General features: G+C 41.3%; 1 protein-coding gene across 2 annotated transcripts; it reads left to right on the top strand.

Moving 5' to 3' along the window:
* Nucleotides 1-1,588: 1,588 nt before the first annotated feature.
* Nucleotides 1,589-22,749, top strand: UFSP2 (UFM1 specific peptidase 2). 2 transcript variants are annotated; one of them, XM_056114360.1, is made up of 12 exons: nt 1,589-1,638; nt 4,477-4,555; nt 9,265-9,448; nt 9,528-9,594; nt 10,869-11,026; nt 11,572-11,764; nt 13,354-13,500; nt 17,710-17,874; nt 18,071-18,195; nt 19,778-19,854; nt 20,914-21,038; nt 22,567-22,749. In XM_056114360.1, exons 1-12 carry the CDS (start codon nt 1,636-1,638, stop codon nt 22,651-22,653), a joined length of 1,410 nt encoding a protein of 469 aa, XP_055970335.1. In that variant the 5' UTR covers nt 1,589-1,635; the 3' UTR covers nt 22,654-22,749. The 2 variants fall into 2 exon arrangements, 1 of the variants encoding a protein (XP_055970335.1); XR_008792486.1 differs by lacking the exon at nt 19,778-19,854 and having other exon boundaries at nt 22,567-22,697.
* Nucleotides 22,750-22,751: the final 2 nt, after the last annotated feature.

Here is a 22,751-nt window from a genome sequence, read left to right as displayed (position 1 = left end):
CCAAGACCCAGAGACTATAAAACTCAGCTCCCGGAACCGTGGCGGCGGCGCGACATCTTATTATGACATCTTATTATCTCATTCCTACTTTGGACAAACTGGCAGGCTACTGAATGTAGCCTGCCCACAGGGCAGAGTCTGGCAAACTCCCCGTGGCGTACCCAATATGCCAAATACCAGTAACAATGATGGGTCTCATTCTCCTAAAGAGCCTTGAATATAATCTCAGGGCTAGGATGAAGGAGACGTTACTGGGGCCTGCTCGAGGCAATCGACGATTAACAGGATGATCTGTGATTTGTGATTGTGATTTAAATTAGGCATGTCCTGAAAGAGGATGACTAAAGACGCTAAGAGTAAGAATACTTGCCTCATTTCGTCCTAATAATTTTAAAGTATCAACTAGAACAAGCACGGTGGAGTTTGGAGGAAGAGCATATTAGCCTAACTGTGACCTTAAACATGAGTTTGGGGTTGCACAGATTATAACTCAAGGTAAGCGTATTAGTGACCTAATTATGATCTAAACCTATTTTGGGTTGCGCAGATTATAGACCAAGGGAAGGATTTCCGCCTCCACCCACCCCCCCCAAAAAAAATGTAAAGCAAGTTGTTTGAGTACCACTGAAACATTCGCTCAATCACCACCTCTTCAAGTTTCATAGCCCCATCCTCCTTCCAGGACCTAATCTAAGAAGCGATCTAGCAGTTACCACCTTGCAGCTTCCACTTAGGGAACCTTTCCTGCACAGCGAGTGGGTCGCACACGCACCCACCTCTCAACCCCCAAGGAAGCAGGGGCCCCTGGGTGAGGCTGACGTAGCATCCCCAGGTTTTGCAAAAACAGCCGAGGGGAGCAAGGGAAGGCTGCGGGACAGATGCGCTCTCCTGGAACTTCATCCCTTAACTCTTCTTGGGCGACCTTGACAGGGTCAGCACCTTTATTTAAGACCCTTCACCAACTCGGAACCAGAAACGCCGAGAGAGTGGACCACGCAGGCACGCTGCCCTGGCTAACGGGCGATGCGGAGGTGAAGAAGGGGCAGAAAACTTCCTGCCAGAGAGGAGGAACTGTGCCTTTTAGGAACGCGCAGACTGGGCGCGAGCAGGTGCTGGAAAAGGGCGACACCCGGGGCCTCAGGAACAAGTCACCTCTCGGAGGGGCCGGCCCAACCCGACATCCAATCTGGGTCCCCGCAGTTCCCGCGCGGGTTCGTTCATTCAGCAGCCAGAGCCTGCGGGAGGGCGCGGAAACGCTCAGCGCTCGAGCTCCCCGTGCAAGGACCCCGTCCCCGCTCGGCTCACGGCGGGATGCTGGCTGGGATGCGTTGCCTAGAAACCGGATCGTCCCTTCCGGGTCCGCCCCCTCAGCCAGATCACGCGGACGAGGCGCATTCTCTTCCGGGTTCCGGGCGACCGCGAGCGTCCCAGCCAATCAAATTGACCGCCGCCGGCGACTGCCCGCCCTGCGCTCCGTCCGCGAGGAAGTATCGCGGTTCGTCCAGGAGGTTTGCCGCCGAGCATGCTGGGAGTTGTAGTTCGGCCAGCCCCTGGTTCCCCCCCCGCCCCGGTGACGTCACTTCCGGCGGGCCTCCCGGGTAGGTGTCCTTGCTGGTTAGGGCCACGTCGCAGACCATGGTGAGTATCTCTGCTCGCCACCCGCCCTTGCTTTGCCCCTTGAGGCGCCTTTGGCCTTCTGACTTCGGCTCCGTGGCTCCTGAAAGCAGTTGGCCCTTGCCGGGCCCCCGTGGTGGCAGCTGAAAACGCCCCAAACAAACTGGGTCTCCCTCTCCCGGCTGGGGAGGGAGGACGCCGTCCTGCACCTTCTCGCACCCAGCCAGCTCAACTGTGTCTGGACACGTGTTCCCTGTGACTTACCTTTGTGAATGCATTTATGAGAACTAAAGGGAATGAGTTTTTGGAGATTTTGGAGATTTCCAAGAAGCACGCACCTTCAAGGAAGAAAACCAGGAGTCACTGCCTTCAAATCGCCCGGTTCCTTGAGCTCCTGTCGTTTCAGGCCTCGCCTTCCTCAATGCCCAGCCTGGTCCTCCTGGGCTCTAGGAACACTTTTCTTGAAAGACGGACCGGACGCTCTCTCCCAAATTTGTGTCTGCACCTTAGGCCTTGCTTCTGAGCTTCAGAGTCACAGATCGACCCATCTCTGTATGGTCCTGTCGTTGCGCCTATATTCTGAGCTCAGCAAGATCAAAGGTGCCTCATCATTTCCACCCCACTCATCATCCATCCTCCTCACCCCACGGCCTGCTTTTCCTCCAGCGATCCCCATCTCAGGAAATGACAGCTCGTCCGTTGGGTCATGCCTGCCATTATCCTGGAAATTGTTCTTGATGTCTCCTTCTTCTTTTTTATTTTTCTTTTTTTGCTATTTGGGGTCACACCCAGCAATGCACAGGAGTTACTCCTGGTTCCTGCACTCAGGAATTACTCCTGGGGGTGCTCGGGGGACCATATGGGTTGCTGGGAATTGAACCTGGGTCGGCTGCGTGCAAGGCAAACGCCCTACCCGCTGTGCTATTGCTCCAGCCCCTGTCTCCTTCTTCTAAACATCTGGTAAATAAGCCCAGTGAGTCCTGCTTGGCATTTGCTCCGTTTTGTCACTCTGTGCTCTTGCGATCCTTGTCTTTCCATCCGCAGGCGATACCATCCTCGGCAGTCGCCCAAGTGGCCTTCTAAGATATCTCTAATCCAACACCCCTTCCCTCTTCTTCCTCCACCCCCTCCTTTCCTTTGGAGTTGTTCATGCACATGCCTTCTTACTCTTCAGATATCAGTTGGAATATTACTTCTCCAGAGAAGGGCTCAGTTTAGAAGTCTAGTTTCTCACAAGACTTCTTATAGAACCTTTACAGGAATTCAGGGACGTGGTATGTTTCCTCCAATTTTATGGAAATCAGAATAGACGTTAGGGATTAAATTCTTTCAGAAGCCTAAGTGGTAGGGTAAGTAGCGTTAAAGGTTTGGCATTTTAAACTGTTACCTTCAGTGTCTTTCAGTGTCATTCAGGATTCTGTTAATAAGCATGGAGTATTTTGTATGGTAGAATTGTTCGTTTTTAACCAATTTACTGATCTTTAAGGAGAGGTTCTTTGCTCTTATTCTTTGTGAATAACAGCATCAGTGGAACATAGAAAACATAAACAGCTAATTTGCCCTCTTCGTTGTTTCCTCAGTATAAATTACCAAAAGTAGAACTGAGGTAAAAGCTATGAATTTTAATTAAATTGCAAATTATGGAATAACTAAAGGCAGTCAGCCTTTGAAGGAGAAAATAAAGTGATAAGGGATCTATAAGTCAGAATAAAGTACACTGAGCTCATTAATTCAAAAAGTTCTTACTCTGTAGCCTGTTCAGTGTAACTTTTAAGAATCTGATGATATCTTCTAAACCACTTTCCAAAAAAAAAAAAAAACTCTTTCCCTTTTTTCTTCTCACTGACCCCCACCTAAAATTAAGTATTAGTCATGCCGTCATCATCTACCTGACTTGCTTAGAAATCCAGATTAAGATCAAATGATAGATTTCATTTTACAAGTTCTCTCTTTCCTTCATAAGTTGAAGTGTTCTTTGATTAAATATTCTTTGGTTCTGGGCTGGAGGTACACACAGCAGCTAAGGCACTTGCCTTGCTCACAGCTGACCTGGGCTAGAACCCCTGTACTGCATATGGTCCCTCAAGCCTTACCAGGAGTGATCTCTGAGTACAGAGCTGGGAGTAAGCCCTGAGCACCCCTGGTTGTGGCCCCAAAGTGTGTGTATATATATATATATGTGATTTTCCATGACTATTTAATAATCACAATTTTTTACCATATCACTTAATGACATTTAGGTTAACATCTTTATGAATCTTTGGAAGGATTTTTGGTTTTGTCTTTTGCAGATTTCCTTAGACTAAATTTTTAAATGTTATTTCTAAATTTCTTGGTTTAGAACCACTGAATCAAGAATGTGAATGTAGGGACCAGAGCAGTTGTATAGTGGGTAGGGCATATGCCTTATATGTGGCCAACTGGGGTGCAATCCATGGCATCCTATACCACCCCCCAAACAAAGCCAGCAGTGATTCCTGAGTGCAGAGCTAGGAGTAATCCCTGAACATCTCGGGGTGTAACTGCAAAATTCCTCCTCCCCCAAAAAAGAATGAGAGAATGTGAACGGGAGTGCAAAAGCTTTAGAAGATGCCTCTGTCAAGGTTCAACATAGATCAACTAATCAGAATCTCAGACAATGTAGACCAATTATCTGTACTTCTAAGTTCCTCATACAATTTTATGTTGGAACAAATATTGAGAACCCCTGATTTAAAGTTCAGGGTGTTTACTCAATAAAGGGAATTAATTCATGAATTAATTTAAATAGAGAAAGTTAACCTGAATTTAATATAAACTTAGGTGGATTCTAAATTTACATGGGGTGAGGTTGTTTTACGCGGAAATTTTGTTTTGTTTCAGGTGATTTCAGACTCTGCTGATATACTCTTCAGAATTCGAGGAGGTCTTGATCTAGCTTTTCAGCTAGCTACTCCTAACGGTAGGTCTGTCAAAACAGCTTTTTTTAAAAAAAAAAAATTTTTAGGCACTTTGATTTACAGTATTGATAAAGGCAGTCGTTTCATGCATGAAACGTTCCAACAAGAACACTCCTTTTGTGACAATAAGACATATGACAAAAGATACTGAGATTCTCTGCACTTTGAAAATAAAACAGAGAGGGGATGAGTATCTAGGATCACTTAATAAATGATACAGATCAGATTTGAACTTGAAAGTTGCCTACCAGCATCATCACTAGTCCCTGGAGTGGTTCTAAACAAATTAGAGGAAAGATTCTCTTCTCTCCTTTAAGAAAATCTGCTGCCCTCTTGCAGAAAAGTGTCGTGATAAATGTGAATATCCACAATGAGCACAGTGTCAATGAGACACTTAGATTTATATGTTGCATGTTTTCAGCTGTATAGATCCCTGTGTCTCCAGAAATACATAACCCTCCACTCTCTTCAGTGTTCTGTTGGGATAATTCTAGACTGCCGTAGGAGTTGGGGGGGTGGGGGGAGCATGGTGGGAGGGGGAGTCAGCAGGGGGTTATATAAATCAGATTCTGGTTTCTATAAACTAGATAAAATTTTAGGTTTTCCATAAAATTCTAGAATCATATAAAATTCTGACCTTCCTGTTTTTGACTTGGATGCCTGTCACAAATAAGAGTGTCAAAGGAAGAAAGCAAGGCATTGTTTGAGAGTTGCATGCTTTGGGGATACTGAAGTATATCAGGTTCAAGTTCCCAACAGACATTTGGTCATGTACATCTGAAACTTACGGCAGAGGAGTAGGAGTGGAGATGGAGAAGTTAAAGTCTATGAAGGATATAACCAACTCCTTGTTTGTAATTAAAATACCTCGTGAATAGTATAGTCAGTAGTTTCAAAAGCTGTAGAGAAGCCCAGAGAGAAGGTAGGGACAGGGTCCAAGTTCCTGGATCACGTTTCCAGCTGGCCTTTGCTTACTGATGCTGTGAAAAATGAAAAGGGCTAGATGCAGAATATTCTTTTTTTTAATGTGGAGTACTGCTATTTATTCAGCCACTGATTAGCTGATTGAATAGTGCATGAACTCCACCTTACTTTTTTTTTTTTCATTTTTTATAATTTTATTTATTGGAGCGATAGCACAGCAGTAGGGCGTTTGCCTTGCACGCAGCCAACATGGCCGACCCGAGTTCGATTCCTCCGCCCCTCTCGGAGAGCCCGGCAAGCTACCAGTGACGCGTTCGATATGCCAAACACAGTAACAACAAGTCTCATGGAGACGTTACTGGGCCCACTCGAGCAAATCGATGAACAACGGGAGGACCCATGGTGGTGCATTGAATCACCAAGAGAGCAATTTACAAAGCTTTTGGGTCTAAGTCTCGGTCACACAATGAAACACCCGTACCTTCACCAGTGCCCATTCTCCACCACCAAAAACCCCAATGTACCCCCATCCCACACCCTCCCCCCACCTGTGGGGCAGATGATTTCCACATTACTCTCTCTCTACTTTGATCACATTCAATATTTTGACACCAGACCCACCATTATTATTTGAGATTTTACCCCAACACTCAGATCTGCTGAAAAGTCAACAGTAGACAATTTGTGTTCTATTGCTGGTTATGAATAACATATGATGTCGCGTGTCTGCAGTAGGGCCATGTGATTTTGAAATTCTGAAATTTTAACACTTAAATCTCGAGGGATTTCTACCAAATCCCTGGGTTTTAAGATTTGCTCCTGAGTCTCTGGGATCATGGCCATTGAGCAGCTTGATCAGAAGCCAGAGAGGCCGTTTGTGGGCAATGACTTGGGGTCTCATTGGGGTGGGGAGGACAGGCCTGGCTCTACCCCCATCCTGTGAGGCCCAAAATGTCTCGTCACTGCGGGCCCAGACCTGATTGTCCAATGGTCTCTGGAGGATGACAGCCACTGAGCCACCAAGGGGGAGCAGGCAGAGGGACAACACCCTTTCCCCCCTGGGGTGGCCTGGCGACAGTAACCTACTGCAGTGTAGGGACGCATTTCTGCCAAAAGCCGGTTTCGAGATTTGTTTCTGAGTCTCTGGGATCAAGGCCATTAAGCAGCTTGATCAGGAGCCAGAGAGGCTGTTTGTGGGCAATGACTTGGAGAAGCCCGGCTCTATCCCCATCCTGTGAGGCCCAACAAGTTTCATCGCTGCGGGCCCAAGCCTGACTGTCCAATGGCCTCTGGAGGATGACGGCCACTGAGCCGCCAAGGGGGAGCAGGTGGAGGGACAACACCCTTTCCTCCCTGGGGTGGCCCAGCGACAGTAACCAACTGTGGGGTTTGGACGCATTTCTGCCAAAAGCCACTGGGTTTTGAGATTTGTTTCTGAGTCTCTGGGATCATGGCCGTTAAGCAGCTTGATCAGGAGCCAGAGAGGCTGTTCGTGGGCGATGACTTGGGGTCTCACTGGGGTGGGGAGGACAGGACCGGCTCCACCCCTGTCCCTTGAGGCCCTGTGTGTCTCGTCACTGAGGGCCCAAACCTGACTGTCCAGTGGCCTCTGAAGGATGGCAGCCACTGGGCCGCCGGGGGGAACAGGCCAAGGCACAACACCTGTTTCCACCTGGGTTGGCCCAGCACCGGTAACCTACTGCAGGGACCAGACACATTTCTGCCAAAAGCCGCTGGGTTTCGAGATTTGTTTCCGAGTCTCTGGATTCATGGCCGTTAAGCAGTTCAATCAGGAACCAGAGAGGCCATGCCTCCAATTATATAGCTGAGCCAGAGGTGGTTTGTGGGTGTGTTTCCCACATGCCTAACTTTTGGCCGTTTACTTTCTTGGTAAACTTTGCCCCAAGTTTTTGGGGTCTGGCCAAAGGCTCAGCAGCAATTTTGGGGTATCTGGAAGTCTGAAAGCACCATCAGGCTCTGATGCACTCACCTCACAGGTACAGACTGACCTGCTGGCGGCACCATACCTGATGCAGAATATTCTTTCTCATTCATCTCTTAGACCAAAAATTTGTGCTTAATCTTTACCGCATATTGGAATACCTACCCCCAGGCCAGTTAAAGCAAGTGTGTCTGGGTCAGAGTTCCAAGCAATTTGAGAATAGTTTGAAAGGGTCTAAATCAAACTCATTTTCAGACTTATCTTAATAAATTGTACCCTAGTAGACTATTTGTATGAATGAAACATTAGATTTCAAAACCAGATATAAATTGAAGATATCCTTTTGTTTGAATTTATTGCAAATGATTAGTTGATAGATAAAACAGTAATTTCATATGTAAGCAAGGACTGCAGATTTTTTTTACATTGCAACTCATACATTGGACTTCTGACTTGTATGTATTCTGACTTGTATGTATTCCTTCTTATATCAGATAATCATATAAGGAGGTCATTAACAAAAAGTTATAGAGGAAAGAGTTTTTTTAGTTTAGAGACCCTAGTTAAAATAGTTACCTAAAGTTATGTTTATTTTTTGTAGTATAGCTAAACAGTCTCTCAGCATCTGAAATATTTCAAGTATCTTCAAAATATTTTGTGAGGCCAGAGAGAAAGAGTACAGAAGTTAAGGGACTTAACTTTCACAAAGTAGACCCCCAGTTCAATCCCCAGTATCACATATTGTTTTAGGAACACTAGGAATGATCCCTGAATGCAGAAGCAGAAGTAAACCTGAGCACCTCTTTGACCCAAGAAAGTTATTTTAATATCTGACTAAAAAGTAGTCTCTTGTCTGCTATAACGCCAAGGTAGTTTTTTTACTAAGACATCTATGGCAGTTGCAAAATTATTTTAACCACAGAATTAAATTGGTTTAGAATTAAGGAGTATGAAGCTAGGATGAGTTTTAATTATCTTCAACATTTTTGTACAATTTGATTGGAATCATAAAAATTTCACATAATTTAAGAATTCTATTAAACTTAAAGTAAATCACTGAAAATGAAGCCAAAGAACTGTGAGTTTGATGCGGTAGCAAAGAGAAAGAAATTTCTGTCTTTAGAATACATAGAATACATTACTATGTACAGTCTTAGTGAGATATAGTCCCTGAGATAGTGAGATATATAGTCCATGAGATATGCTCCGTGAAAGAAAAAACTATGAAGAAATTCTATCATCAGTTTTATAGCTATCAGTATTTTGAAAGTAATTGGAATCCTCAAACCTTGCTTGTGTGAATATAAAATAACTCAGCTGCTTTGAAAACAGATTGGCAGTTGCTCAAAAAGTTAAGCCCAAAATTACCATATGACCTAATAATTGTCCTAGGTGACTACCCAAGGGAGTTGTTTTGGGCTGGAGCGATAGCACAGCGGTAGGGCGTTTGCCTTGCACGCAGCCAACAGGGCCGACCCGAGTTCTATTCCTCTGCCCCTCTCGGAGAGCCCAGCAAGCTACTGAGAGTATCGCGCCCGCACGGCAAAGCCTGGCAAGCTCCCCGTGACGTATTCAATATGCCAGACACAGTAACAACAAAGTCTCCAATGGAGACGTTACTGGGCCCGCTCGAGCAAATCGACGAACAACGGGAGGGCCTTTTATTGAAGGAATGAGTTTTGTAGTCTGTGACTTGTATATCATTTTTTTCAAGAAGGCGAAAAAAGAAATAAGATCATTGATGCTAGAGAAATTCTTAGGGTTAGTTTCACTATGCTCTGTCTGTTTGGAAGCATTCATGTTGACAAGATCATTTTTTTTATACCTTCAATTCTTTTCCTTTAGAAATTTTTACCAAGAAAGCACTCAAGCATGTGTTAAGTGACTTGTCAGCCAAGCTTTCTTCAAATGCTCTTGTGTTCAGAATTTGCCATAGTTCCGTGTATATCTGGCCTAACAGTGACCTGAGCACCAACCCTGGAGAACTGACTGATGGCTCTGCTTGTAAGAACATTATGCGCTTGATTCAGTGAGTATGTTTGAAAACTGCTTGAAATCTTTTCAAACCATCATCTCATAGTATAAACATCTTTGTGTGTACCATTTAGATTTGAACAGGAAGAAGATACAAAACGAAAATTCATGAGAAAGAAAGACAAAAAGCTGTCAGACATGGTACGCAAATCATCTGTCTTCGTGGTAAAACTTTTATATCTGTGAATTTAGAGGTGCCTGAGATGATAGAGATCATTTTATCCAAGCCTTTTATATCATCAGATCAGATCATTGATGTCAGTAATTGAATATCGAATGAGGTGCCAGAGGTTACATCTCATGTCATGTCTAGGCTTTGTCCTGTTATAATATATGCCTTTAAGGGTTTTTATAAATGTGTTCATTGTTTCCACAAAAATAAAATGTCTCTGGGGACTGGAACAATAGTACAGCAGGTAGGGCACTTGCCTTTCAAGTCCAGGTCCAATTCCCAGCATCCCATATGGTCCCCTGAACATTTCCAGGAGTAATAGTACAGAGCCAGAGGTAACCCCTGAACTTTCCTGGGTATGGCCCCCAAACCAAAAACAAATTAAAAAGTTTTAAAGCAGCTTGATTATGTTTACAAATTTAACGGTAAATAAAAAGTTGTTCCGCAATATGACAGGTGTTATGCTGTGAGATAAATGACAAGTTATTTCCTTTTTGCATATTGACTTTAGGTTTTGTTGCATTTTGAACCGGTGCTGTGGAGCACCTGCCCCAGGTCACAAACTTTGCCAGATATTGTGGATAAAAATGAAGGTGCTACTTCTGCGCAGGAAGTTGTATGAAGTTAATATAGCAATTGTGTTTTTCCAGATGGGTAGGGAGAGTTAGCGTGGACATGAGGTTGCAGTGTGGGAGAAGGGGTGCTATCCCAGCAGCTAAGGTAGCGGAGAAGAGGGAATGAATGACGCTGAGCTATTAGAGGATAAAATAGCTTCCACTTAGAAAATAAGTGGCTATGGAGTCACTTGCTTGGGTACTGATATAAAGTGACAAAGACATGAAGTTAGTGTGGTTCATGTAATGTTTGATAAACCAGACACTTACCCAAATTTGCTGGCAGATTTTCAATCTGGAGTGAAAAGAAAAAAATGGGGTTATAATGATCTGAGAGTTTTGGTAGCTGTGAGGCATGAGGGTCATTTCTTTGGAAGATGGTTTCACGAGGAAGCTCGTTGCAGTGCCCAGCTGAAGCACATTTGCCTAGAGATCTGAGCCCTGGCAGGCTAACAGCATTTTTATTTCTCTTCAGATTATTTTGAAGCAGAGAATCTTTCTGAGCTGTGATTTATCTTTTTAAGCAATTTGACATAGCTTTCTATGGCCCTTAAAATAATCTGTTCATTTACTCTCTATATTCAGAGTTCAGTGTACTAAAAATTGACTCTTAATGTTTATCTGTATAGCATCAGATAGTCAACATAGATCTTATGCTGGAAATGTCAACCTCTCTGGCAGCCATGACGCCCATCATTGAAAGAGAAAGTGGAGAGCACCACTATGTCAGTATGACTTTGCCTGTCGACGCAGTTATAGCTGTTGCACCTGAAGAAACCTGGGGAAAGTAAGTTTTTTGTTTTGTTTTATTTTGTTTGGGGGTTACATCTGGCAGGGATCACTCCTGGCAGGGTTCAGAACTATAATAGGTGCCAGGGATAGAACCTGGGTTAGCCGTGTGCAAGACAAGCTCCTTACCCACTATACAATCTCTCCAGCCCTGAAAGTAAATATTTTATAGTGCTTCTGCCACAGTTAAAGGAGAACCCTTCCCCCAGAATTATCAAGGCTTGGTTATAAATAAGCATATCTATAATTATTACTCCTTATAATGATGTGCTCCTTATTTTTAAAGTAATGTCACCCGATGATTGTTTATTTGGAGGAAGTTAAGTAGAATGCTAAAACTGTAGCATTTTCCTATTTCTACAATGAGGAAATAGATATTTTACTTAACTTTGTAAAATTTAGACTGACTTTTATAAAGCTGGTCCAGTTCTTATTTGGGCTGGTTGTCTTGCTTTTTTTTTCCTTTTTAATTATATTCAGAATATATTGACTCCACTTTATCACCACTTTAACTTACTAGTTATATGTTTTCCACCCCTCCAGAGTTCGGAAACTTCTAGTTGATGCAATTCATAATCAACTAACTGATATGGAAAAGTGTATTTTGAAATATATGAAAGGAACATCTATTGTGGTCCCTGAACCATTGCACTTTTTATTACCTGGGAGAAAAAATCTTGTAACAATTTCGTATCCGTCAGGAATTCCAGATGGTCAGCTGCAGGCCTACAGAAAGGTAAAACCTAGTCCAAGAAGAAAAACAGATACTTTCAGCCACGTGATGCTTAACTCTCTAGTTCTGATAAATGGAAATTATGATGTGATTTAACATAGTATGTGGAAGCAGAATGTTTGACTTTTTACTTCATTCAGTTCTTATGGAGCTGGAGCGATAGCACAGCAGTAGGGCGTTTGCCTTGCACGCAGCTAACCTGGCCAAACCGGGTTCAATTCCTCTGCCCCTCACGGAGAGCCCGGCAAGCTACCGAGAGGACCTCACCCGCACGGCAAAGCCTGGCAAGCTACCTGTGATGTATTCAATATGCCAAACACAGTAACAAGTTTCAAAAAATGGAGATGTTACTGGGCCCGCTCGAGCAAATTGATGAACAGCAGGAGGACAGTGACAGTGACAGTTTTGATGAAACTTGCCTTTTGATCTATCCATGGAAAAATAAACAATATGGGGAACTAAGAGAGGGTTCAAAGGACTGGAGGAGCACATATCTGTCGTGCAGGAAACCCCGAGATTGATTCCAAGCATTGCATGGTTCCCTGATGCTCCCCAGTATGGCTGTGGTGGGCCTTAGCGCCACTAAGCCTGAGCACTGCTTAATTCAGTTCCCACCACCACCCCCAAAATAAAAGACCCCAACATTTTAATTTTATTTATATAATGTGGTTCACGTCTTCTCAAATAACCTTCATTTTCCCTTAATAAAATTTAAATGCCCCTGAACAGCTGTTGAGTGTAACAGATTCTTAACTCTATCCCTGCCACTTTATGAAGAGAAACAAGATTTCAGCTAGGAAAGGAAAATTGGGGTTTTGTTCATTCTGTTTATAGTCATAGTAATAACACTACTCCCTGCCTCCTGGGGCTGTGTGCATTTAACTGAGACATTTTGAAGAAAATGTTATCAGTGTTCAAAGAAATAAGATTTGCTAGCTACATGACTGGTGTAGGTACATACTTTGATAGGAGCCCTTCCTGGCATCCATCAAATGATGCCATGGGAACGTGGTCCTAATGTCTGCTGCAGAGAAAAGGGATAATGCTATAAGCCACTGTACCTTCTCTTAAGTGCCAGGTAAACTAATTTGTAGAGGCAGTGGCCACACAAGCTGCTGAAACATTCAAAATATTGGAATACACAGGAGACATGAGAGAGGAAATGTCAGAATTTTCCAAGTAACTATTACATATTTTCTGCCATTGAGGAAATAGTACATTTTAAATGTATTTTGATTATAATGTAAGACCAGTTAGTATAAATTACCAAATTCTACTCTGTAATCCCTTATACTTTTTACGTATTCTAAACATGATTTTTCAGGGTATTGATACTTATATAATGATCTCAGTTCTAATGAATTGGTTGGTTTTTTTTTTTACATATCGTTCCAATTTATTTTTATATCCATAGATCACACAAAAATTTGATTTGACCTTAGTTTAAATTGTACCTCTTTGATCTTAGTGAAGTTAGATAAATAAATGTGTCTGATACTGAAAATCTATATAGGATTAGGTTTTATTTTATATCTTTATTGACTGTCAGTCAAAATATTTTTTTCTCTTCTATCTGTTTTGATTTAATTTAGGAGTTACATGATCTCTTCGATCTGCCTCATAACAGACCATATTTTAAAAGGTCCAATGCTTATCACTTTCCAGATGAACCATACAAAGATGGATACCTTAGAAATCCACATACTTACCTCAATCCACCTAACATAGAGACTGGTGTGGTGAGTTTTAACTAGTTCTTTGTGCTAACCGTTGATAATTTATGTTGTTAGTTATTCCTCAATTTTGTATCTAGTAGAAGATATTGTGAAAATGTGTGTGTCATATTTAAAGGATAATTTACCATCTATTTCAGTGTACCCAGAAGGTACTGATTTTGACAAAGATTAGAGTCATCCATTTTACAAAAATAATATTTGATATGTGCCTATTACAGATATGTAACTTATAAAGAGCTCTGTTTATTTAAGGACATTGCCAATCTGTTTTCTTACTTATTCCTCTGCCTACCCCACAACCAAGAGGAAGAATTATACTGATCTCATTATTTTGTAGTCATTGTTTATTTCCTCAGTTTTATACGTTTTCTCCATACATGTATTTATTATCAACGACTTCGTTTTTTAAAATTTTGCTTGACACTCCTGGGAATATATCCCAGAGAGGCAAAAAGGTATAGTCGAAGTGACATCTGCAATTGTTTGTTCATTGCAGCACTCTTTACAATAGCCAGAATCTGGAAAAAACCTGAGTGCCTGAGAACAGATGACTGGTTAAAGAAACTTTGGTACATTTACACAATGGAGTACTATGTAGCTGTTAGAAAAGATGAAGTTATGAAATTTACATACAAGTGGTACTACATGGAAAGTATCATGTTAAGCGAAATGAGTCAGAAAGAGCAGGATAGACACAGAAAGATTGCATTCATCTGGGGAACATAAAGCAACAAAAAGGGAGAGTAACACCCAAGAATGGCTGAGATTAGTACCAGGAATTTTTCTCCATGAATGGGAGGCCAGCCACACGTTCTAGGTGAAAAGGAAGCTCAGATAGAGAAGAGAGCACCGAATAAAGGGTGTTGTGAGACCCTCCCAGGGTGGGAGAAGCATGCTAAAAGTAGTCTATAGACCAAACATGATTACCACTCAAAGCCTCTCTTGCAAAACACAGTACCCAAAAGAAGAGAGAACAAGGGGGAATACCCTGCCACAGAGGCAGGATGGGACGGGGGGATGGGGGGTAGGGGGGATGCTGGGACCCGTGGTGATGGATGACGGGCACTGGTGGAGGGATGGGCACTTGATCATTGTATAACTGAAACCCAAGCACAAAATTCGTAAGCCTATAACTGTACCTCATGGTTTTTCACTAATAAAAAAAGAAAAAAAAATAAAATTTTGCTTGATTTTGAGGTGTATAAAAGTTATAGTTCCATGTGTAGTCCACTACTGCTTGCCTTTTCATCAATATTATGTACCTACGATTTTATCCATGGTATATGCCCTTCATTTATCTTGATTGCTTTATATTGTACCTCAGTGTGATTTCCTGTTAGTTTTTTTTTCTTTTTTTATGCTATTTAGATAAGCATGCTATAAACATTCCTGTTTGTTTTTTATATGTGCAACAGTTGTCAACATTATGCTACATTTGCTTCATTTCTCTTCATTTTCTCCCTTGAGGAGATTCAAACAAACAAAAATTACAGGCATCGTGTCATTTATTCCAAATATTTTAGCATAAATTCTAAATATTTCAGCATAAATTTACAAATAATAATTGATTTTCTTTTATGGGATAAAACTTTCAGTTATGATTATTTGGAATTCTCAGCTGGATTTATGTTGCAAGTATTTTGTTAAGTTTGTGCATTTCTGTTCACAAAGTATATTATCATAATTTTCTTTTGTCACCATTATTTGGCATTTCTATCAGTAATATACTGGCTCATTGAAAAATTTGGGGGATGTTCACTCTTAAAAATGTTCTAGGGGGCTGGAGCAATAGCACAGCGGGTAGGGCGTTTGCCTTGCACGCGGCAGACCTGGGTTCAATTCCCAGCATCCCATATGGTCCCCTGAGCACCGCCAGGGGTAATTCCTGAGTGCAGAGCCAGGAGTAACCCCTGTGCATTGCCGGGTGTGACCCAAAAAGCAAAAAAAAAAAAAAAGTTCTAAAGATAAAAGAAATAAATAAAAATAAATAAAAAATAAAAATGTTCTAAAGAAATTTGTATTAGATTGGCATGATCTTTCCTGGTTCATTTAGTAAAACTCAACTGTTAAACTAATCTCGCTAATAATTTCTTCACAGAAAAAAAATATTAATACAGCTTTGTTAATTGTGAAAATTACTTGAGTAATTTTCTGGGTTTTTCTCTCAGCTGTAGTTGCATTAATGTTTCCTTTTCATTCTTCCCATCATTTTAAAGTTTTTTTTTAAGTTCTGTGTTCTAGTTCCTTAATTTTTGTTCTTTACGTTTTTTGAGTTATTCCCAGGCCAGGTGGACTCAAAAGGGTGGAGCTGTTGCCCCAGACTTGGTGCCCACTGAGTGTAACCATGGTGGCCCGCAAGCACTGGCCGATTAGACATTCGCCACTGAACTGAGTCTCTTTGGAAGTGGCCATCAGGGCCTGTGCTGAGCTGGTTATGCCCCTATTTAAAAACAAACAAACAAAAACTGTATTCTCACAATACTGGAGGTCAGAAGTGAGAATCGGTTATCACTGGGCTAAATTTGCTGTGTCTGCAGAACTATGCTCTCCCCACAGTCTCGTGGGAAGCCCGTTCCTTACCTCTTCCAGAGTCTGGTGGCTGCCAGCATTCCCTCATTTGTGGCCACATCCCACCATTCTCGCTTCTGGGAGAACATTGCCTGTTCTTCTCCTTCGTATTGGTATGCGGGCTTTACCTCTCTTGAAACTTTGTTTGCACTTTGGTCCTGCCTGGATAGTTCAGGAATGGTTTCCTGTCTTAAGATCTTTAAAGATCTTTGGGTACAAAGACAACCCCCCCTCTCTTTTTTTTCCATATAAAGTAGCATCCCAAACTCCCACAGAATTTATAGAGAGAGAACACATTTTTCAGCCTACCACACCATTCTAGTTATAAATTACACGTGTGCTTGAGAACTTTTTCTTTTCTCTTTTTTTGTTTTTGTTTTTGCTTTTTGGGTCACACCCGGCAATGCACAGGGGTCACTCCTGGCTCTGCGCTCAGGAATTACCTCTGTCGGTGCTCAGGGGACCATATGGGATGCTGGGAATCGAACCCGGGTCGGCCGCGTGCAAGGCAATCGCCCTACCCGCTGTGCTATCGCTCTAGCCCCGAGAACTTTTTCTAATGATTACTCACAGCTCTACATTTGCTGATGACTCTTTTTAACTAACTTTTTTCTAAACGCCAGTTTGTTGGGGCTGAAGGGATAGCAGAGCAGGTAAGGCACTTGCCTTGCTTGTAGCTGACCTGAGTTAAATCCCCAGCCCTAGAACACTTCGCAGGGGTGATTTTGGAGCATAGAGCTAGGAGTCCAGCTGGATGTGGCTCCAAAACCAACCAAACAGAAACAACAAAGATGCACATTCTTAGAATCATTGTACAAGAAATAACTTACGAGATATTGATTTAATCTTACGTATTAATCTTTATGTATTAATACTAAACTAATCTTTAGCATTGTATTATATATTACTGCTAAATTAGTCTTTAGCATGTCTGGACTGCAATTACTAAGTTACAGAAATAGTCTTCATTATATCTCGTTATTTGGACCCTGCAGGTGTCTGTTGCTTTTATTCTTTTTTTGGTCCACTCATTTATTCAACAAACATTCATTGACTTTTTTAGGCACGCTGCAGAAGCTTGAGCCCAGAAATAAATAATAAGTGCAGCATGCACATACATATTGAATTGACTCATTGTTACGGATAGGCAGGGTTTTGGAGTTAATCAGTGATACATCAACTAGTGTAATGGCCTCGAAAACTGAACAAGTAGAGCAGGATAGAGAATGGCCGCCAGGACGGGGTGGGTGCTGAGGGTATGAGCATGCCCTCTGTAGGCTGAACGTCAAAGAGGCCCCAGACATTTGAACAGAGGCCTGAGGGAAGTAAGGGTGCAATCTGTAAAATTATCTGGGAGAAGGGTGTTCGGGCAGACCTCTGAGACTAGATGGTCCTTGGCCTATCTGAAGGAAATGACCAGAGAGCAACCATGGTAGCTAACGTCAGAGACGAGCACAAGGCAGGCCTTACCAGACCTCACAGCTTTGAGAAGGACTTTGGACATTTAGTTAAAGCCAAGGGGATATGATGCTAGGTTGGAGTTTTGTGGGCGTTTTTCCTAAGGCCTGTGAGGACAGTGAACCTGACCCAGGTGTATGCGTAAATAGGTACATGCGCTTAATGTGTAATTCTTCGTTCCCGTAGGTTCACGTAGTCCAGGGCATCTATGGTTACCATCATTACATGCAAGATCGGATAGATGACAATGGCTGGGGCTGTGCCTATCGGTCTCTGCAGACCATCTGCTCCTGGTTCAAACATCAGGGCTACACGGAGAGAGCCATTCCCACGCACAGGGAAATTCAGCAGGTACAAGCACGTTATCTTCGAATATATCTGACGGCCATTTTGTCTTTAGTATGCCATTAGGAATGATTACCTTATGGCAAACACTTATTTCTCTTTTGAAGGAAAAATGCTGAGAATTAGAAAAAAATCCTAACTGTAACTGATAAGCTGTCTTACATATGAATTCCCCCCACCCCCTATTTTTAAATCCACAAAGGCTCTAGTGGATGCTGGGGACAAACCCGCAACATTTGTCGGATCACGCCAATGGATCGGATCTATTGAAGTACAGCTGGTACTAAACCAGTTGATTGGCGTTACCTCAAAAATATTGTTTGTCAGGTAAGGATACTTTAAGAAATCAGGTAAATGATTCAAAGTAAGCTTGTCATCTTGTTTTTGAATAGAAATATTCTCTTTCCCCTCATTATCACTCCCATCTCTGCCCTTACATTGCCTCGTTGCTTAAAATATTCTTTTTCACCCCTAAAATATTGTTAGGGTTTTTTATAGAAGACTTTTAAGTGCATGAGTAAATTTTATTTTGTCTACTTTTATTACCTAAGGCTGATTATAACCGAGAAGAGGTAAACCTAAAGATATAGTGACTTTAGTATACAAGATGTTCTATGTTTTTAATGCTCAGGTCTTTAAAAAGTCTTAAAAGGAGAAAAGTGTTGACCTTTTTGTTTATCTCCTGCTATTTTCTTTCTCAGATATTAAAATTATGTGTTTGATTTTCCCAATATATTGTAATAGCTAATATTAAAATATGAGAAATATAAATAAGATTGTTTTCTATGATCATTTCTAGCTTAATCTTTACTTATGATCCTAGGTTTTAGAATACATTCTTTATTATAACAACTCTGATAGCTATAACAACATTTTTTATTATTACCTAAGTAGCTTGATACATCTGATGTCACCACAAAAGCCATTAGAATCTGTCAGTAAAGAAATGATAAGGGCTGGGACGATAATACAGAAGTTCAGGCACATGTGATCGACCTCCTTTGATTCCCGGCACCACATGGTCCCCTGAGCAGCACCGGGTGTGGCCCCCACAGGCCACTGAGCACTGCCAGGGTGGCCCAAGTAATCTACAGCTCGGCCAAGACGAGGAGCATATCCCCCAATATTGAACCACTGGCCTGGGTGACCTCCAGTCCCCTAAACAGTACTTTGGAGGTGCTCCTCTTCCCCCCCAAAAAAGAAAGAAGAAATGTCAATTAAGTATTAGAGCATATGGTGATTGAAAAGTAATATTCTAGACCCATTTAAACATCAGTTATATGTTCCTTATTACGCAAGAACTAAGGTTTAACATCACTGGCCCAGCCATTCTAAAAACAAAACCAACCTTCCCTTCCTCTTCCCATTGTTCTTTCTTTTCTCAAAATAACATACTGTATAAGACATTGAAATAGACCCTTGAAAACATTTTGTAGCTTTTACACTGGTGCCGTCTGTAGTATCTAGTCAGTACTAGATTATTCTGTTATGTGGACAAGTAACTGGTACTGAATGTTAAACGTAAATATGAGGAAACACACATGCATAGTCTGAAGAAAAGAAAACGAAACCCAACACTTAAAAACTCATTCTTCCTGTCATAAAAATCCATCCATGAAGAGCCCCACAGGCATCAAAGTGACCAAATTCAACCTTATGTTAAAAATCCAAGACCTCCAGTGCAGTTCCAGAGGCAAGAATCAAGGGCTTTTTCTTTCCTGGCTTATTTCGCAGTTATAAGAAGAGTAGTTATAAGCTTTAAATTCTCTGTAAATTCTCGACACTTTCGTGTTAATCTGTTGTGACTTTTTTTTAATAAGCAAAAAGAAAACAAATGTTGGCTCCCAAACTCACTATTTTACCTTAGTGTTAGAAATCATTCATCTGATAGAAAATGGTTTCTTTCTAGCCAAGGTTCTGAAATGGCCTCTCAGGGACGGGAACTGGCTAATCACTTCCAGAATGAAGGAACTCCTGTGATGATTGGTAAAGTGTTTCGGACATCTTGGACTTTTTAATATAAATAATGTCACATGAAATCCATAGTTTTTAAACACTTTGAAATTAACTTTCACACCATACAAACTGACCTCTGCATTTGTTTTTGTTTTTTCATTTCCAAAGTGGAAGGAATAGTACTCAACAGATTACAGTAATATCCCAAAGAAATAAAGGCTAAGAAGAGAAATTATCATGTTCTAGTGACTAGAGTTGAGAGTAATGTGGAAAGGCAGTGATGGGCATTCTACTGAGCTTCCTCAATCACAGCTCTGCCACTCATTTGGCTGGTTGTGTGACATTGTACACGTTGTTTTATGGGAAAAATGCAAAGACTGGATTGACTGATCAAATGCCTTGTGATCTTATCTTGTGATGACACGGGTCAGTTAAGACTTGGGTATTAGACATCAGGGTAGGCCAGTGGCAACAGAACATCACAGAGACCTAACTGAATCGGTGAGCTGAATTTCCAGAAACCCACAGAGCAGAAAAGCATGCCTAGCTGCTGGAAGAGTTACCACAGCAGTAATTGTTACCCTATTGGGAGGAATTAGTCACTTAAATTCAGTATGGGAACCAGGACCTAGCACAGTGGTTGCATGTGGGTTCAGATCCCAGCACCTGATGATTCCCGAGCATTCTTGGATATGGCTCTGGAGATGCCCAACACCACAGGGGTACACCTGTAATGCCAGGCATCTCACCCTTGGGCTGTAGCATTGAACGTATAGCCCAGCTGACCAAGAATTGCTGGTGGGGCCCCAGGCTTCCTGATCACCACTTAGAAGCCCTCCCCCCAAAACAGATAAATATAGTTGAGGTGACTCAGTGTATTTAGCAATGGAATATCAACTCTGTGATTATAGATATGATTGTGTATTTCCTGTCTTAAAACATGTTTTATCTTTTCAGAATAAATTTGGCATTATCTGTAGTCCCTGATGAACTAGTGAATTATATTGCTGTGTTACATCACATAAAGGTAAAATCTAAAACGTAAATTGAAGAAGTTGAAATTAATTATACTTTTATAATTCTTTACAGGAGGAGGAGTTTTGGCCCATACAATACTGGGAGTTGCATGGAATGAGATCACGGGGCAAATAAAGTATCTGATTCTAGATCCACATTATACAGGTGCCGAAGACCTACAGGTCATCTTGGAAAAGGTAAGTCCGCTGAACACAAATTTAAATGCAAAAGAAAGAATACTTCTTGCTAAGATAGAAAATTAACTGTAATAGAAATATGAATGGTAAGCCAAGGGCAAAGGGCCTCTTTGCAAGGAGGTATTCTGAGGCTGTGAAGAGTAACTCCAGAGAGGAGGAAAAGAGGAAACAACTAGGAATTGAAAAGACAAAAATTAGGTTTATAGATTTTTGTTGTTGTTGTACTTAATACTCTCAGAACATGAAACTGATAACTACATTCCTTTGGAGATGCAAAAACAAAAATATTAGCATTTATCAGTAACTTAGAATAGGAGAGTGGAATATATAATCTTTTATAATTTTAGAATTTATCAAAACAGCTAAGACATTATGCTGGACTTTTGGAGGCTTACCTATTTTAAATTTATTTACATATAATTGGTAATCTCATGCTATAAAATATTTTAATTTGATGCATATTTAATATTACAAGTTGACGTTATAGATAGTATTAGCTAAAGGAGCTATAAATTTATTTTAACTAATTCTCCTACGTTAACACTCAGTAATAAATCTTGGGGTGGGAGTAAGCGCCTCACCCAGCAGTGCTTAGGAGCTATCAGTAATTAATTTTGGTTTTGATTTTGGATCACACCAGTGGTGCTTAGGGCTTACTCCTGGCTCTGTGCTCAGGATTCACTATTGGAAGGACTTACGGGACCATGTGGGTGTCACGTACTGAGCCCAGGTTGGGTGCATGCAGGCAAGCCCCCTACCTCCTGTACTATCTCTCCAGCCCCTAGTAATTTTTGGTGGCAAGTGTAGGAAGACATGATGAAATTTAATTATAAATAATTTTCAGATCCTTTATCCAATATATTAAAATTGCAATGATACTACATTTTAAACCATAAAATATTTGCCTGTTTACCATTCTCCTTCATTTTGTTACATTTTCACTTGAATCAGTGCATTAATATCCTTTCTCTGAGGATCAGAGAGACAGTACAGAGATTAAATATTTGCCTTGCATGCCCTGATCCTACTTGATCCCTGGCACCAGGTCGTCAACCCCCAAAGAATGTTTGTCTTCTAAATTTTAGATTTGTGATTTAAGAAGTTACTTTTAAGTGCATTTTTTTATTCTAAAGAAATTGGACGGTTTAATATTAAAACTCTGGCGGTGCCTTTTATGAAGTACTAAGAGAAATGGACTGCCAGACAAACTATCACATGCCATTGACAGCCAGAAATATACCTATTGGAGTCCACAGATGTGGCATTTAGCATAGTAAAAGAATTTTTCCCCCTTTTTAAAAACTTGATGATCAAATACTAGAAAATTAACAGTTTAAACATCTATCTGAAATGGACCCAAATACATTATTTGTTCTGTGGTTTTGTAGGAATTCAAAGCTTTGACTTATATAGGTGTGGAGTCTGATTCCAAGATTCTGTGGCAGCCAGATTATAAAATGTTAGCTTGTCAACCCAAATAATCCTGTAGCTTTCTAAAAGGTTTTTCTTTCCCTTCTCCCAAATCTAGGGTTGGTGTGGATGGAAAGGCCCAGAGTTTTGGAACAAAGACGCCTACTATAACTTATGCCTTCCTCAGCGGCCAAATGTTATTTAGCACATCTTGAACACAAAGACTCTAGTAAAATTGTATTATAAAATTTATTAATAAAGAATAAGCTTAATTTCAAAGTAAATCTGGAGGGTAGTTTAATC

Source organism: Sorex fumeus, unplaced genomic scaffold, assembly GCF_029834395.1.
Source record: "Sorex fumeus unplaced genomic scaffold, SorFum_2.1 ptg000024l, whole genome shotgun sequence".
Lineage (NCBI taxonomy): Eukaryota > Metazoa > Chordata > Mammalia > Eulipotyphla > Soricidae > Sorex > Sorex fumeus.
This window is presented reverse-complemented; position numbering and strand designations above follow the sequence as displayed.